Here is a 14,021-nt window from a genome sequence, read left to right as displayed (position 1 = left end):
AACATATTTTCAGATCACTGATTTTATATTAACCTATCTGCAGTAAAGGATAGGAAACACAAAAAATAAATTAAAACCACACTATGTGTCGGGTTTCACAATGCATTTGAATATGAGCTCCATTTGCAAATGTGTCATTACTAAAAGCTCCATAAAATATAGTTTATCCTCCGTGACAAATACGGTTCTCCTAATGTTCACTGTTTGACATTTATGATGATGACTAAGATTCAACTAGAATCATTATATCGTAACAGTCACTCTTAAATTTCATGACTATTATTTATGACAATGCAGTGAGATCCATTGCTTGCTTTATATTTCTGGACAGTGATTCTCTGAAAAAAGCGAGAGGTGTTTCTCATTTTTATTTCATTGCTTATAGCTGGAAAAAAAAAGATGTTTCTGAAGTTAGAGTTCATGTAAAATAAACAGTTTTGAAACTGTGGTACCAAAAGTGCAGCATTGTGAAGAAAAAACATGTTTTTGTCCCCACCCTGTGGCAACATCTGTTTACAATTCTTTTTTTTTTTCAGTTACCGTTTCACTTTATCATGCTATTTTTACACCAGTATCCCCTTTTTATCCTTGTTATTCACACTTTAAAAATACATTTTGAAATACCATGATAAAAATGAGGAAACATCACGAGGCTGGACAAAATTTCTAGTATTTATTTTGGCTAAATCTGACTCAGTACAGACAGGTAACAGTATTACCACACAAAACACATCCTTCACTTTAAGGTTTGCTGTTTGACTTGTAGTGGAATTCTCGTGTTAAGAGCGGACCTCCTCGATTTTATTTATCTACACTAATTTTTCTGCTTTGGGTGTGGATTTCATCTTATTTACATTCAAATAAACCTAATTTGCCTGTTTAATCACATTACACATGACTAGGAAGATACAGGGGCACAGATAATCCTGTTTTTGTGCAGTACCTCAGATGAAATCATTAAGCCGGAGTTCAATTGTTGATTCAATTCCTCCCTTCTTGTCTTGACAGAAGGAAATCTATTACTTAGATAAGATTTCACAGAAGAGACAAGCCCGAAACAAATGTTAAACCAGAAAAAGTCAGAATTATGGATGCCCTGCCCGAAGAGAGTAAAGTCCCACGTGAGTTGGCAATTATCTTCCTTATTTAACCCTCCCCAGTGTATAGTCTACAGCTGCATCACTGTTTGTCCTGCTGAGCCTCCAAGTGTCTCTGTGCTGCTCTCAGTGTGTCCTGCAGGTCTTTGTACCCAGCCAGAGAGCAGGCCTCCTCCAGCCGGGCCCAGCGGTAGTCCTGGTGTTCGTCAGACAGAGTCACAGTGGTTCCCGGGTCCCTCAGTTCGGCCAGCCAGTACAGCACCTCTTTGGGTTTTCCCCGCACCTCGTAGTGCAGCTCCTGAAGGAAACCGTCAATTACCCGCAACTGGTCGGCCCCCAGACCCGCCTCCTCCTTGGTCTCTCTCAGAGCTGTGGTGAGGTCATCCTCACCCGGGTCCACATGACCTGACGGTGAAGACATTACAGACAACGCTTGAAGATTTATCATTAGCATGCAACTCATCAGTACCTGATTATCTGTCATCAACCAAATGATACATGCACTTTTTTTTAACACACCTTTGGGTGGGGTCCAGTGGTGCTCGCCATAGGAAGTCTGCAAAAGTAGATACTCTATATTGCCTGCTGGAGGAATGCAACTGGCAAGACGTCGAAACACTATAAAGCCACAAGCTCGCAACGCCATTTTCCTGTTTAACAAATTGGCACACAAACAATGTTTGCACTATGTTGCGTTCCAGCTTTCCAGAAAATGAAGGATTATAATGTGTAAGGTAAAGACAGCATCAGTCATTTCTGACAGCAGAAACACAAGTTTTTCAAGACCATAAACCTGTGCAATTTTTAGGGGAGAAACTACTTTGCGCTGGGCTATTATGGAAACTCTGATTTCCTTTAATAACTTCTTTTTCGAGCTTGAAACATTTGCTCATCTGTTTTCAAGACCACACTGTGCAACTAGCACAATATTCGTGGTGTCACTTTATGCAGACGGCCGCTGCAGCTGCGATTAGAGGTACTATGGCTGGTTCCATACCGCCTGACTACTGCTGCACAGAGGTTCAGGTGATTGCTGGTGGACCACTAATCTTTCTGCATCCGTTTCCCTTTTTTTGTGAATTCACACAGTTATGTTTATCAATTCATCTATCATTTGGCTACTGGTTTCCATGTGGAACCATGATGCAGATGTGCAGACTAAAAATTGAGAAGGTTCTGGTGTTCACAGGTCATTTTATAACTCTATTTGTGCACTTAGGCTAACTGGAAACTACTTGTCAACTTAGAAATTATGCATCATTGGACATTTAAGTGACATTGTACAGAAGTGTTCTCTGTTGTTTACTGTATATCTACATGTTTTATTACTTCACCTTTGACATTTTTGCTATTTGTTGCTATTTTTACTACGTAATTCTGCATAACAGCTCTGCCATGATGGGACCATTTAACATTCAACATCTGTAAATTAGTCATGTGAAGGGAGTGCTCTTTCTGATTTAAACTGGCTACGACTGCTGCTAACTGCAGACTTTCCGGTTCACACTAGCTTAAGTTTAGCCTTTGCTTGTGAGTTACAAAGTCCAGAACTGTTAAATCTGACTGGAGTTAACCTGAACCCTCCATGATAATCTTTTACAGCATATATGGTGTTAACATACAAACACAGTAAGTCTCTTAATAGTTTCATTGCATCTTTGACATTATAGTTATGCTACTAAAAAATGTCCTATTTCATTCTGACAAATTGTGACATACGTTATCTACCACACACAGTGCAACTCTGGTGATGCAGACTTTACAGATGTACAGTTTGTACAACACAGTAGGGGGGGTTTACTGGTGCATTAAAAAAGTGTCACTGAATGTAGCATGTTAGCTGGCTTACTTCTCTAAACACACAAACCAGACGGTAAACATACAAGTGACTTTTAACAGTTTCTCGTCATGTTTCTCCGGTTTCTGTTGCTTCTTTTAAAATCTTCATGCTCACAGACTGCAGAAATGACGAGCAACAAGCCATCGGTTTTCAAAAATATCTGTAACTTACTTGTTTATTCTCAGTGAATGCTTATACTTCACTGGGCGCTGCTGTGTTTCTCACCGGCTGAGAGAAGCACTGAGCGGTGCACCCAGATAGTGGTCCGGCCCACTGCGAGGACCGCCACAAAAGGTTCCGGTTTGTAGAACAGAGGTAAAATCGATCAGAGGTTAAAGTCCCCATCATAGCTGCATTCAGGTATATTATAATGTGTCACAGACTAGATAATGTAATGTTATATAGACTGCTGTCATTATTATCAGAATTGCAATACGTTTGTATACTGCTTGGTATTTTATGTATAATGATGAATTATTGTACTAACTGATGTCAAACCTTAATATGCAAAAGAATTACAGCTATTAATAATAGCAGGGGAGCACACAGAACAATATTTGCCTCTGAAATGTCGTTAAGTAGAGATAGGAGTCATAATATAATTAGAAATCTTAAGAAAAATTGTCAAAATTATACATCGGCACAAAAATTCATTAAATCTAACATCCCACCATTGTTACTACTACAATAACAAATGATGATGATGATGGCAATAAAAATTATATAGGAAGTCTTAGTAACAACAAAAGGTGAAATGATAAGATTAAAATGCTCTGATAACTAATCTCCCTTTTTAAAACAATAATACATTTGAATTGATAGATTCATCCTGCTGTAAATCTCTCTCAGTGACAGCTTAATCAAATAGGCTTATGATAAATGTGCACACGTCTGTACTATCAAATAACTGTTGTGCCTGTGAGAGACTGATAAGAAATGTACCGAGTGGGGCTAACTGAAGACAGCTTGTATCAGAAGATAAAAAAGATAGGCCCCCCTTCCCACGCAGCCCTGAGCTGTCGGCAGAACATTTGATCAGCTTGAAGGAGGAGACGCAGCTGCTGAGTTTTACGGTAAAATAGGTTAAAATTTTCTTTTGTTATTTTCAAACAAAACCAAAACTATACAGTGATAGACAAGCAGACAGACATAGAGGTGTATAACATATTATTGAAAGAATTGTACAAACTTAGCTATAATCTTTAGAGGTTTACTTCATTTTTGTCTTGACGTGAATTACTGCTTAGCTGTTCTGTGGCTCCTTCCTTCATATCAGCTGTCTGTAGTGTAGACACAGGCTTCAAGAAATGTGACTTTTGCCACTGTTTCTACTGTGCTTACTCAGCCTGAGCTGAAGTGCTCATTATTCCACTCCACTATACATGAATCATACTTGCATCCAGATATTTTTGGTCTACACTGACTGTCATAGACATTACACATAGAGATGATGCAGCTCTGGAAAACCAATGCCTGTGTTGAATGATGACAGCTAAATCTATGTCATTTACTTCAGCCTATATGTGTCACTTTATGTAGGTCATTTACTGCAATCATCGGGCACATGATTGAACTGTTATTTTGCATTTAAGAAACAGACAACAAGCCCAAAATTGTGTTTGCTGTGGATTTATTTCCTTTTTTTTTTTTTTTATTGCAATGAATATATTCACCTAGAATATAACAGATGATGATGAGACGGATATTATGGATTAATGCTGCAGGTCTTAGTGTGTCTGGAAAAGAACTGATCAGTGCCAAGAAATGTTCTTGCTTGAATGTTCTAGAGGTGTTGTGGACTTAATTTAAGCTGACAACTGTGATGCGAGGTGCCAACAAAAATAATCCCAGTGACAAATCCAAAAGCCACACGTTTCATGTGTAGTTAAGGATGCAGTGAAAGTTCTTATTCGAAAACATGTACTTTTTGCTGCACAGATGACACTGATTGTGGGTTAGCTACACCCAGTGTTGTGAACTGGGGATGTAAAAGTAATGTGACAAATTCTGATATTTCCTGCTTACCCACTGAAGAGCACTTCACAGAGCCATGGAGGAGAACGAGCAACCGACAGGAGGGCCGTATTTTGTGGGCAAGAAGGATGAACTGATTGAGGCAAAGCGCTCCTTCAGAACACTAGAGGACCGGGATATAGTCATTATCCACCATCAGGGAGTCTTCTACGCTCTGGACTCTTACTGTTATCGTGAGTTCAGTTTTTCTTGTGGAAAACTCAAAAAAGCTGCTCTTTATTAGAGATGGAATTTAATGCTTTAGCTGCACTGAAAATCTGAATTTTACATTAGATTAGAATGTGGATCCAAAAAGTTGTTGATGAATGCCGACAAGTTGGTGGAAACAGAACTCCTGTGATAGGACAGTGGATGCCTTACTTTGTTATCCATAGAACATTTAAGCACATATCACCTCAAAAGTGTGTCCAGTCAGCAAAAGTGTGTTAGTGTGCTGTAAACTGTTTGCTTATTCTGCAATACACTGATCCTCTATCTTCCCAACAGATGCTGGGGGATTGCTGCAGAATGGAGACATTGAGGTGAGGTTTTCATCTGGCTTAACGCATTTAATGTTGTGTCTTTGTCTGACCCAGAGGGAAAATGAGCCAATCTGTCATTTAAGTTAAAGTACAGGACTGTACATTTTAGTGTTTTGTCCCATTTCTGCTTTCTATGTGCACCGAAGTGCCAAAAGTCAACAGCTGGGCTCAGGCACAGAGGGATACTGTAATTATAATATCAAACTTGCATAACATTAATGTTATACTGTAGTCCCACAGGGCCTAAATAACGAGGTTGTTTTCCTGCTTTCTTTCCACACACACAAACACATATGCAGGAGCTTAATGGCAGGCTGTGCATAATTTGTCCGAAGCACAAGTACAAGATCACGTTAGCCGAAGGGGAGAGCTTGTACAAGGCCAACGACCCCCAGGAGCCGCAGCCTGTTCCCAGATGGTACTCGAAGGGCATGAAGCAGCGGACGCACACAGTCACAGAGATCAACGGGGAAGTCTTTGTCAAGCTCTCCAAGGACCAGGGCTGGCTGGAGTCAGACTTCTTCCAGGGAGAAAAAGGCAAGCTGGAAAGAGCAAAAGTAGAGGCATCTGAACAGAAAGAAAAAGAAAAGAAAAAAGAGAAGAAAAAGCTTGAGAGCAACAAATGAGGACTGGATCTCAGTTGTCATTGTTTGTCTCTCTGTTCTGCTCTAAATGACTGTATGTACAGGATGTTGGCTGTTAGATGACATCCACACAGTGCTCCGTTTCAAGTAAACTTGGGCAGGAATGGCCTCAAAATGGGTCTTGTTTTTAATGAGTGTGGGAGCATTTATAATTTTAAATTGCATGGCCCAGAGCTTATGTAAAATGTTTTACTTCAAAGCATGCCACTTTGCCATTTTATGTTTGTGTCTTCTTCATTAAATAAATATTTCTTTCAATTATTTTAGATTTTTTTTATTCTGTCTTCTCAAATTGAATGGTGACATAAGGTAACTAGTTGTGGGCCCACACTGGTGCATCCTTTGCATTTCAGTACTCTTCATGTGTAATGCATACAGTGAATTAATCGATGAAATTACAGGGAAAAAAAGGGTTTATACAGATCAATAAAAGTCCTAAAGTGGGTAATCATTTATGTAAAATATAAAAAGATCACACCATGCTAGAGCCAGCTTTTTTTTGTAACATTCTTGTCTGATTAGTCCCTCAGATAACATCAAAAAGCATAATTATCAGGTCAGAGGCTGCATAGATTTCAGTGTTTAGGGTTTAGTGTGTCGCCTTTTGGCAAAGAACTCCTCCAGTGACTGTAAAAAAAACATCTTGCTGAGTACTCAGAGTAACTCCCAGAGGTTGCTACAAGGTGTGTGGCACAGCTTAAGTCAGGTACTGTAGCTGTTTGGAAGATGCTGAAGAACCTCTTATGGCCCACAGGTGCATATTATATATAGGAATGTATTTTTTATTAGGTTTTATTGTGAAGACTATTTAAAGAGTGCGATTTGTCCAATGAGAGACATGAAAAATCCAGAAACTAGGCGATAGGTGAAAACTATTCTTACTACTATTAGCCTATTTATGGAATGATGTGTTAAATGTATCCTTATTTAACACAATGTTCTGAGATGTGGCTTCAGTGAAAAAACACAGTTAAATCATATTTTATTGCATAGGTTTATATCAGTTCTTTAGCATCTGATGTAAGAAGTCCTGACAGGCCGTCACATTTAGATTATTTCTATGTTTGTGTACCCACAGCACAGGCTAAAGCAGTGACATGGCCCCAGAACTGCAAATGCCACAGGTTGGAAACACAAAGGCTATGGGGTTTAATATTTCTCTGTGCATGAATGATGCTGGTCTCTGTGGATGGCTTACAGCAACCTCTCTGCGCTGTCCGAAGGCCTCGGCCTCTGTGACACTTCAAATATGACCGAGAAATGCACAGAGCCGTGGGTTATACAGAATAAGTGGGGAAGAAAAACGTGCAAAGTTTCAACGCATTAAATATTAAAATATGATTATGCAGTCAAGTTGGGAATCTTGACACAAGGCAGGGACCATTATCTGCAGGTGGTAATTTGCAGCAGGTCATGCAGAGGGCTGTTTGTCAAGATAAAGAGCAGACTGTGTGGGGAAAATGCTTAGCATCTACCAGGGGGAGAGCATGTAAGCAGCATGGATTTACAGTGATGCAGGGCATTTAAACTGAAGGCCGGGTTTTCTGTTTGCTTTACTCATCATGCTGTGAATGACACAAGAGACTCTGATTAGACGTTTAAGGCTCAGACTCTCCTTGCTCTCCAACAGGCCTGGAATTTGTCCAAGAGGGACGACCAGATCTCATTGTTAGTCAAACTTTAATCAAATACTCCCACAACAAAACACCCCACGGCCAGTTCAAGTATTCTCCTGCTGCGTCAGCAAACAGCCCAACACTTGCACAATGCGGCTGTCATTATCGCTACCACTGCTCTAGTAAATAAAGGTGCTACCAGCAACCAAAAAAGGTTCTTTGCAGTGATGCCATTGTAGAACCATTTTTAGCTCCACAAAGAACCTTTTAGCAGGAGGTTCTTACACGAATCCACAAAGGTGCCTTAAAGAAAAATCTATAAATTATTCATTTGTGTACCATAAGCGGCAAGACGGTTCTTCATGGTTCTTTTTTAGTAATATATGAGGGGCTACACTGATTGAAAAGGTGAAGTTCATTCACTAAAACTTCAGCATCAAACTTTCATGAATGCAACTACGGTGTCCGAGTGTAAGTGAAAGCAGCATTAGAAGACTGTAAATGCTATGTGTAGCAGTAGCCTGGCTATGTTTCCCATTCGGAAACATTACAGAGACAAGGAAAAAGAAACTTCACAATGGGAAATATACAGCAGTGATGTTAATGTGACTATGGATGCAATACAGAACATGACCTCTTTAATCGTTAAAGTAACCTCCAAGAAAAGGCAACAGGTAGTCTAGTAATAATTAAAAACACATTTTATTGTAGCACAACTGGCTCCTAGATGAATTATTATCGCACATGGATAACCACCATAAAGTCATAAATAGACAATGGATGAATGAAGTTAAGGGGTCATTCTGCCTCAATTCACCAGATCCTCCATGCCTGATCTTTTTTTTAAAGTGGTGAATACTGATTGAGTTGACCACGTGTAAAATCTGGGGTCATCGGTATCATTAATTTTTGAGTTAAAAATTCCCAAAGAAGGTGCGTTCCTGTTGATTTTTGCATCTTTTCTTCGTGTCAATCTGTGGAGCAATGTTTGGAGTGCCATAACTTGAGAAATACAGTAGTCAGGAGTCCTGGGATTTTGCAGACTCGTTGATATGTACACGTGGTCTCCAATGGTACAACAGTGGTTTGATAGAATAACACTAACCAGCAATAAGATGGTGCAAATTTGTTTAAAAAAAAAAATAAAAATGTCAATGTGTCTTGTGTGCCACACCAAGACTGCCATATGGCCACCCTTAGGGAAAAACGTCTGGAGGCGCCTCTGGTTTTTCTGCCTCTGGGCAATCACTTTTAAAGCTTCATGCAAATGCTGGAGTTTCTCTTTGAAAGTCGTGGAAGTTCAGGGGCTCACATGTGGGGGACAAAGCTGCTCTTCATCAGGGTGAAAGCTCTGAAACGACAACAGGAATAAAACAGCATCTGTAGTGATCTGTCCGAAGCGTGATCACAGTGTGTTCAGGTGTGTGTGTTGTATCCTGAGCGTGCGTGTTGCTGAGTCAGTCAGACCACTGCTCTCTCTCTCTCTCTCCAGTTGTTCTTCGCCTCTGAGACTTTGTTTTATCCGCCATCGTCATTCACACGGTATGGACACGGAAGATCGGAGCTGCCTTCTCTCTCTCTCTCCCGCTCTCTCTCTCCTCTCTATTTCTCTCCTCTCCTCGTCGTTAATTCGCGTTTTCCTGCCGCCTGACAACTTGTTTGTGTGTTAGCGCATTGGGCTGCTGCTGTCCATGGGCGCTGCTGCTGTTGACACACTCCGGTTGTCCGGTGCGCCTCTGCGGGTCGGTTCGGGACGGGTATCGGTTGGGCGCCGCTTTGTTTTGTTTTGTTTTTTTAAAAAAATATTTCTCGATTTATTATTTTTATGAATGAATAACGAGGCGGGGAAATGCGAGTGACTGCGAAACTCCCTTGCAGCCGGGCTCCCGGGGGGCCAGCCGCCGATGAGAGGGATTAACGACGGAGCGGAGCCGCGGCTCATTGCGGAAAAAAAGCGAGCCTTGACTGCAGCCTGGCGCGGAGACGCACCGTGAGGGAAACGTGCTCCATAGCGTAGAGCAGCGGACCGAAAACCGCCGTGACCACAATGTAAGTTCATCTGAAGCTGCAACTCATCACCACCTATGAGGAAGAGAACAGCCTCCTGCCTTCATGCTTTCTTTGCTTTACTGCCAATCTACCAATGCTTGACAAAAAAAAAAAAAAAAATCTCCAACATTTATCCAACCGTAATAGCTGCACACTCAGGTGTGACAAAGGCCTTGGCTGAGCTTCTTCTCAGTCATTCCCAGTGACATAACAGTGATGCACTGTCTCCGTGATAGACATGAATAATAAGGTGCAAAGGAGAAAGGTGCCTGCCTCCCTCCTTTGGTGCTACATCATCATCATCATCATCATTCACCCGCCTCCATTCACTCCAGTTGTTTTGCCTTACAGGTCTATCCATATCGTGGCTCTAGGCAGCGAGTGCCCCGGAGGAGTGGGGCCCGGGGAGGAGATCATGGGCCAGGGGCAGCTGCAGGGAGGCTTGCTCTGGAGCTACCTGGGTCATGGAGCCCTGGTGGGACCCTGCGACCTGGAGAGTAGCCTGCACAACCCAGCCTTCATGGAGTACACCTCCAGGGTGTTCGGAGATGTCACCGTGGTGGTCCGGGATTGTCCCAGCTGGGTAAGAGATGGGTGCTGTGTTTATGGAAGAGACTCCTGCAGGATATAGTGGTTAGATGAGGAGTATTGTGTGTTTTTAAGCACGTTAACGGAGATCTTTAGTGCACTGTTACGGTTTAACATCACAGAGAGCACATAAGACAGTTTAGTTGACAGACTGAAGTTCAGGTTGTTGCTTCCAGCTGTGTGTAGGAGTCTTTCCTGTAATTTTGTCAGAGCATTGTCACTGTGAGGTGTGTGTTTTCAAGCGTGTTAATGGCGATCTTTAGTGTGCTGTTATGGTTTAACATCATGAACTGTTTAGTTGACCGACTGTTGCCAGGAACGTAAGCTTAGTTTGTTGATTCCAGCTGTCTGTAGAAGTTTTTCCTCTGAGTTTTTCCTCAGACAGCATCAGGATCCAAAGAGAGACAACTGCACTTATTTAAGCAAAACACAGTTGTAACTTTGTTATGGCTCCTTGTCATTACATTTCCGTGTTTATGGTCATCTCAGCTTGTGTGATGCCTGATCAGACTTGATTCACAGAGGAAGGCTCTGAAACAGGCCAACATGGCAAAACACGTCATCCAAAAGTGATGTGATTTCGCCGTGGCATTGTAACCGTAAGTTGTGTGCTTTTATGCACCTTAACGGGGATCTTTAGGGTGCTGTTAGGGTTTAACATAACAGAGAGCACCAAAGACACAGTTTAGTTGAAAGACTGAAGTTTAGTTTGTTGCACAACTAAACTAGCACAGTACAACACAGCTGTAACTTTCTGTTTTTTTTTCCATATTTCGGGACAATATCATGCTTCTTTTATTAGGCAAATGAGATCACTGTCTGAGTCTTGTGTCCTCTAGCGTGTCCTCCCAGCAATGAAGAGGCAGCTCAAACTCAAAAAAGTGCATAAACCCGTGCACACAGTCTTCAACATTTTAAAATCCTTACTTGCTGTCTACATAGTCAAACAGAGAAAGAGTCGAGGAGTTGGGAATCAGGGCGAGTCCGGGCCTTAAAACCACATGTGGCTGAGGCATGTGGTTTGTATGTTCTGCTTCGTGCAACATGTTTTCTATTTCAAACTGATTTCCATATTCATGATTGTCTCAGCTTGTGCGATGCCAAATCAGACTGATTCATAGAGGAAAGACTCTGACACAGGCCAACATGGCAAACTATGTCATAAAAGACTGGTGTAATTTAGCCAGAGCATTGACACTGTGAGAGAGCGTGCGTCACTTCACTAATATGCTGTATATTTTTCAATCTGCCACCGTTTCTCAGAAGACACACAAAATTTCAAATTCCAAGGGCACTTGCCTTCCAGCGCTGATTGCAGGCTTTATAAAAACATCTCTATTCTTAGTTGGACGCTATTTTAACATGCACTACACACACAGAGAGAGAAAAAACACAGATGAAAGAACTTTTGTTCCTAATAGCGTATGAATTTGAAATGAAAGCCCTGTTATGGTTTTGTGGCAGCGCTGTATGCCTCCTATTATAGGGCTGTCGAACCATGGCAAGGGTGTTGCCTAGGAAAGTCTGTCAGTCTCTGTCTCATTTTTTGTCCTTTATTATATTCAAATTGCTCAGAGCTTTCTGAAGCCATTCTTTCCTGGCTAATGAGTTGAATCAGGTTAGTTTAGAGCAGCGATAGTCATACAAGTCCTTGGGGGTAAAGTCCCAAGAGCCAGCCACACTGAGGTATTCATACTTAGAAGGGGAAAGGTTATCTGAGGTAAGATTCGTGGTACAGGTTGGGGTATGTCGACACTCCTGCATTCCTCATGTGCGTGTCCTCTTCTGACCTCCCTCTGCCTACAGCTGTCGTCCTTTTTCTTATCTTTCCAGGACTTGTTGGACAGCGATTGGGCCAGCGTACGGAAAGTTCTTGAGCAGGCTGACATCCTGGTCATTAAATATTCAGTCACAGACAAGTTGGCCTTCCAGCAGGTCAGGAACGGCTACGCCCCGAGACTCCGCCCCCTCCTCAGGCACTGGGGTGTCCCTGTCATCCTGGTCGCTGTTGGAGCACGCCTGAATGGTGAGCACGCCTTTGTTCTGTGTTTTTGTCAGAGCCGGAGAGGGAGTTTAGCTTTGCCGACAGCACTTTGCCAACCGACGCTTCCTCTAGTGAACAGTGGAGTTTGAAAGGAACCTAATTCAAAATATTCTCATCTTTCAGCCTCTGTGCTTGGTTTTCTTGTGTTTTTGGGTCAGTTGACTTTTGTGTCGGTTGTTGGTTCAGGCTCCAGTTCTTGGTTTCGGGACGATATTGTGTTCTTCTCGTTGGCCGAGTGAGATCACTGTCTGAGTCTTGTGTCCTCTAGCGTGTCCTCCCAGCAAACCAAGAGGATGCTGGTGATTAAATCTCCTCCAGGCTGCCTGCCGGCGCTCGACTCACATGTCTGTCTGCAGGGAATACAGCAAAGCAAAAACATCAAGTTTGGGTTTTTCTTGCCCAACAGAAACCTTTCTAGTAGACACGAGTTCATCATCGGTGGCTCAAAAGTGCACCACAACAGAAGTATGTCGCTTAAATACTCTGTGTAGATTCTCAGCCCTTCTCCAGGTCATGGTGCTTCTAGGAGCATCAGTGGAAAGAAACCACTTGGACAAGAGATGAAATATCTTGAAGAACCTAAAAGACAAGTCCGGTTGGTTTCTACTGAAGCTCCAAGGGTCGCTTCAATAGGATTAAGCCACTTAAGTGTAGCTTTACTTGAGGCCACTTTACACACGCATTAACATACAAGTACATTGTCACCTCAGTGGGTGTGCACGTGTTTTTGCAGACACGCTGACCTCTGTTAAAACCAGCTTCTGTAAACAAGCCCATCAAATGGTCCAGGTTGTATTTTTAGCTCAACATAATTTGAGATCCTGTCAGAGAGCTGCTGCAGAATGATCACAGTCGAGTCTTTGCTGGAAAGAAAACGGGGAGGAGAAGAAGGGAGTGGGTAGCTGTAGACCAGAGCCTTTGTTTGTGTTTTTGTTTGTGGCTGCCATGAGTATTTTCATGCTATCCCCTCATGACTGCAGAGAATGACGGCTGAGCTCCGAGCGCTTCTTGCCGCTCGACTTTTAGACCACCTAAGGCACAGCTGTGGCAGGGAGAGCGCTGCCATACGTGCATTAACGCAGCCATTAAACCGGCAGTGAAGGAGCACGGACAGATTTATCCAAGGGCACGCAGCACTAACATACCACTGATATGCCAAGTCACCGCCTGTCAGATGCTCACACACACTCTGCTTTTCCTCATACCTCCCTTATATTCACTCACACACATACATTCATCCCGGCTCCGTCTCTGTCATGCCTGTAGGATATTAGCAGTATGATTTATCAAGTGCTCCAGCACTTGGCTGTATGTCCCACTCATTCTGTCTCTCCCCTCCTTTGTGCCGTCTTTTTTCCCCCTCCTTGAAGATAATCCCTCTAATTTTCTGTCTGATTTTGTCTCTGTGATCCCCACAGACACATGCCACAGTACAGCTGGTCCTAGTACACGTGCCACTGCAGATTTTACACGTTTGTATGATTTTACTAGTTGTACAAAAAAAAATCCTTTTTTTTTTTTTTTTTTTTTTTTTAAACCACTTTGGATTTAGTGGATGATGTGAAAACCGTGGCTTGGAAATGCCACC

General features: G+C 42.2%; 3 protein-coding genes across 4 annotated transcripts in view; 2 read left to right on the top strand and 1 right to left on the bottom strand.

Annotated features, from left to right (window-relative positions):
* Positions 1 to 658: 658 nt before the first annotated feature.
* Positions 659 to 3,224, bottom strand: nudt2 (nudix (nucleoside diphosphate linked moiety X)-type motif 2). Its single transcript, XM_023289298.3, has 3 exons — positions 3,109 to 3,224; positions 1,617 to 1,747; positions 659 to 1,502 (listed from the first exon to the last, which is right to left on the bottom strand). The coding sequence occupies exons 2-3, from the start codon at positions 1,741 to 1,743 to the stop codon at positions 1,180 to 1,182; spliced, it is 450 nt and encodes a 149-aa protein (XP_023145066.1). The 5' UTR covers positions 1,744 to 1,747; positions 3,109 to 3,224; the 3' UTR covers positions 659 to 1,179.
* A 645-nt stretch (positions 3,225 to 3,869) lies between these two features.
* On the top strand, positions 3,870 to 6,397 carry rfesd (Rieske (Fe-S) domain containing). The gene is made up of 4 exons (XM_023289299.3): positions 3,870 to 4,010; positions 4,972 to 5,144; positions 5,458 to 5,492; positions 5,792 to 6,397. The coding sequence occupies exons 2-4, from the start codon at positions 4,988 to 4,990 to the stop codon at positions 6,116 to 6,118; spliced, it is 519 nt and encodes a 172-aa protein (XP_023145067.1). The 5' UTR covers positions 3,870 to 4,010; positions 4,972 to 4,987; the 3' UTR covers positions 6,119 to 6,397.
* Positions 6,398 to 9,187: 2,790 nt separating this feature from the next.
* Positions 9,188 to 14,021, top strand: part of rhobtb3 (Rho related BTB domain containing 3) — a 29,811-nt gene continuing 24,977 nt past the window's right edge. Inside the window, exons 1-3 of one of the 2 annotated variants that reach the window (XM_023289296.3) lie at positions 9,188 to 9,801; positions 10,153 to 10,384; positions 12,223 to 12,415. In XM_023289296.3, the coding sequence (XP_023145064.1) occupies positions 9,800 to 9,801; positions 10,153 to 10,384; positions 12,223 to 12,415 (427 nt within the window). In that variant the 5' untranslated portion in view covers positions 9,188 to 9,799. The remainder of the gene's footprint in view (positions 9,802 to 10,152; positions 10,385 to 12,222; positions 12,416 to 14,021) is intronic. The other variant, XM_035956786.2, reaches the window with a different exon arrangement.

The sequence above is a fragment of the Amphiprion ocellaris genome, chromosome 5, assembly GCF_022539595.1.
Source record: "Amphiprion ocellaris isolate individual 3 ecotype Okinawa chromosome 5, ASM2253959v1, whole genome shotgun sequence".
NCBI classification, from domain to species: domain Eukaryota; kingdom Metazoa; phylum Chordata; class Actinopteri; family Pomacentridae; genus Amphiprion; species Amphiprion ocellaris.
The sequence above is the reverse complement of the archived record's forward strand: the minus strand, read 5'-3'. Positions and strand labels throughout refer to the sequence as shown.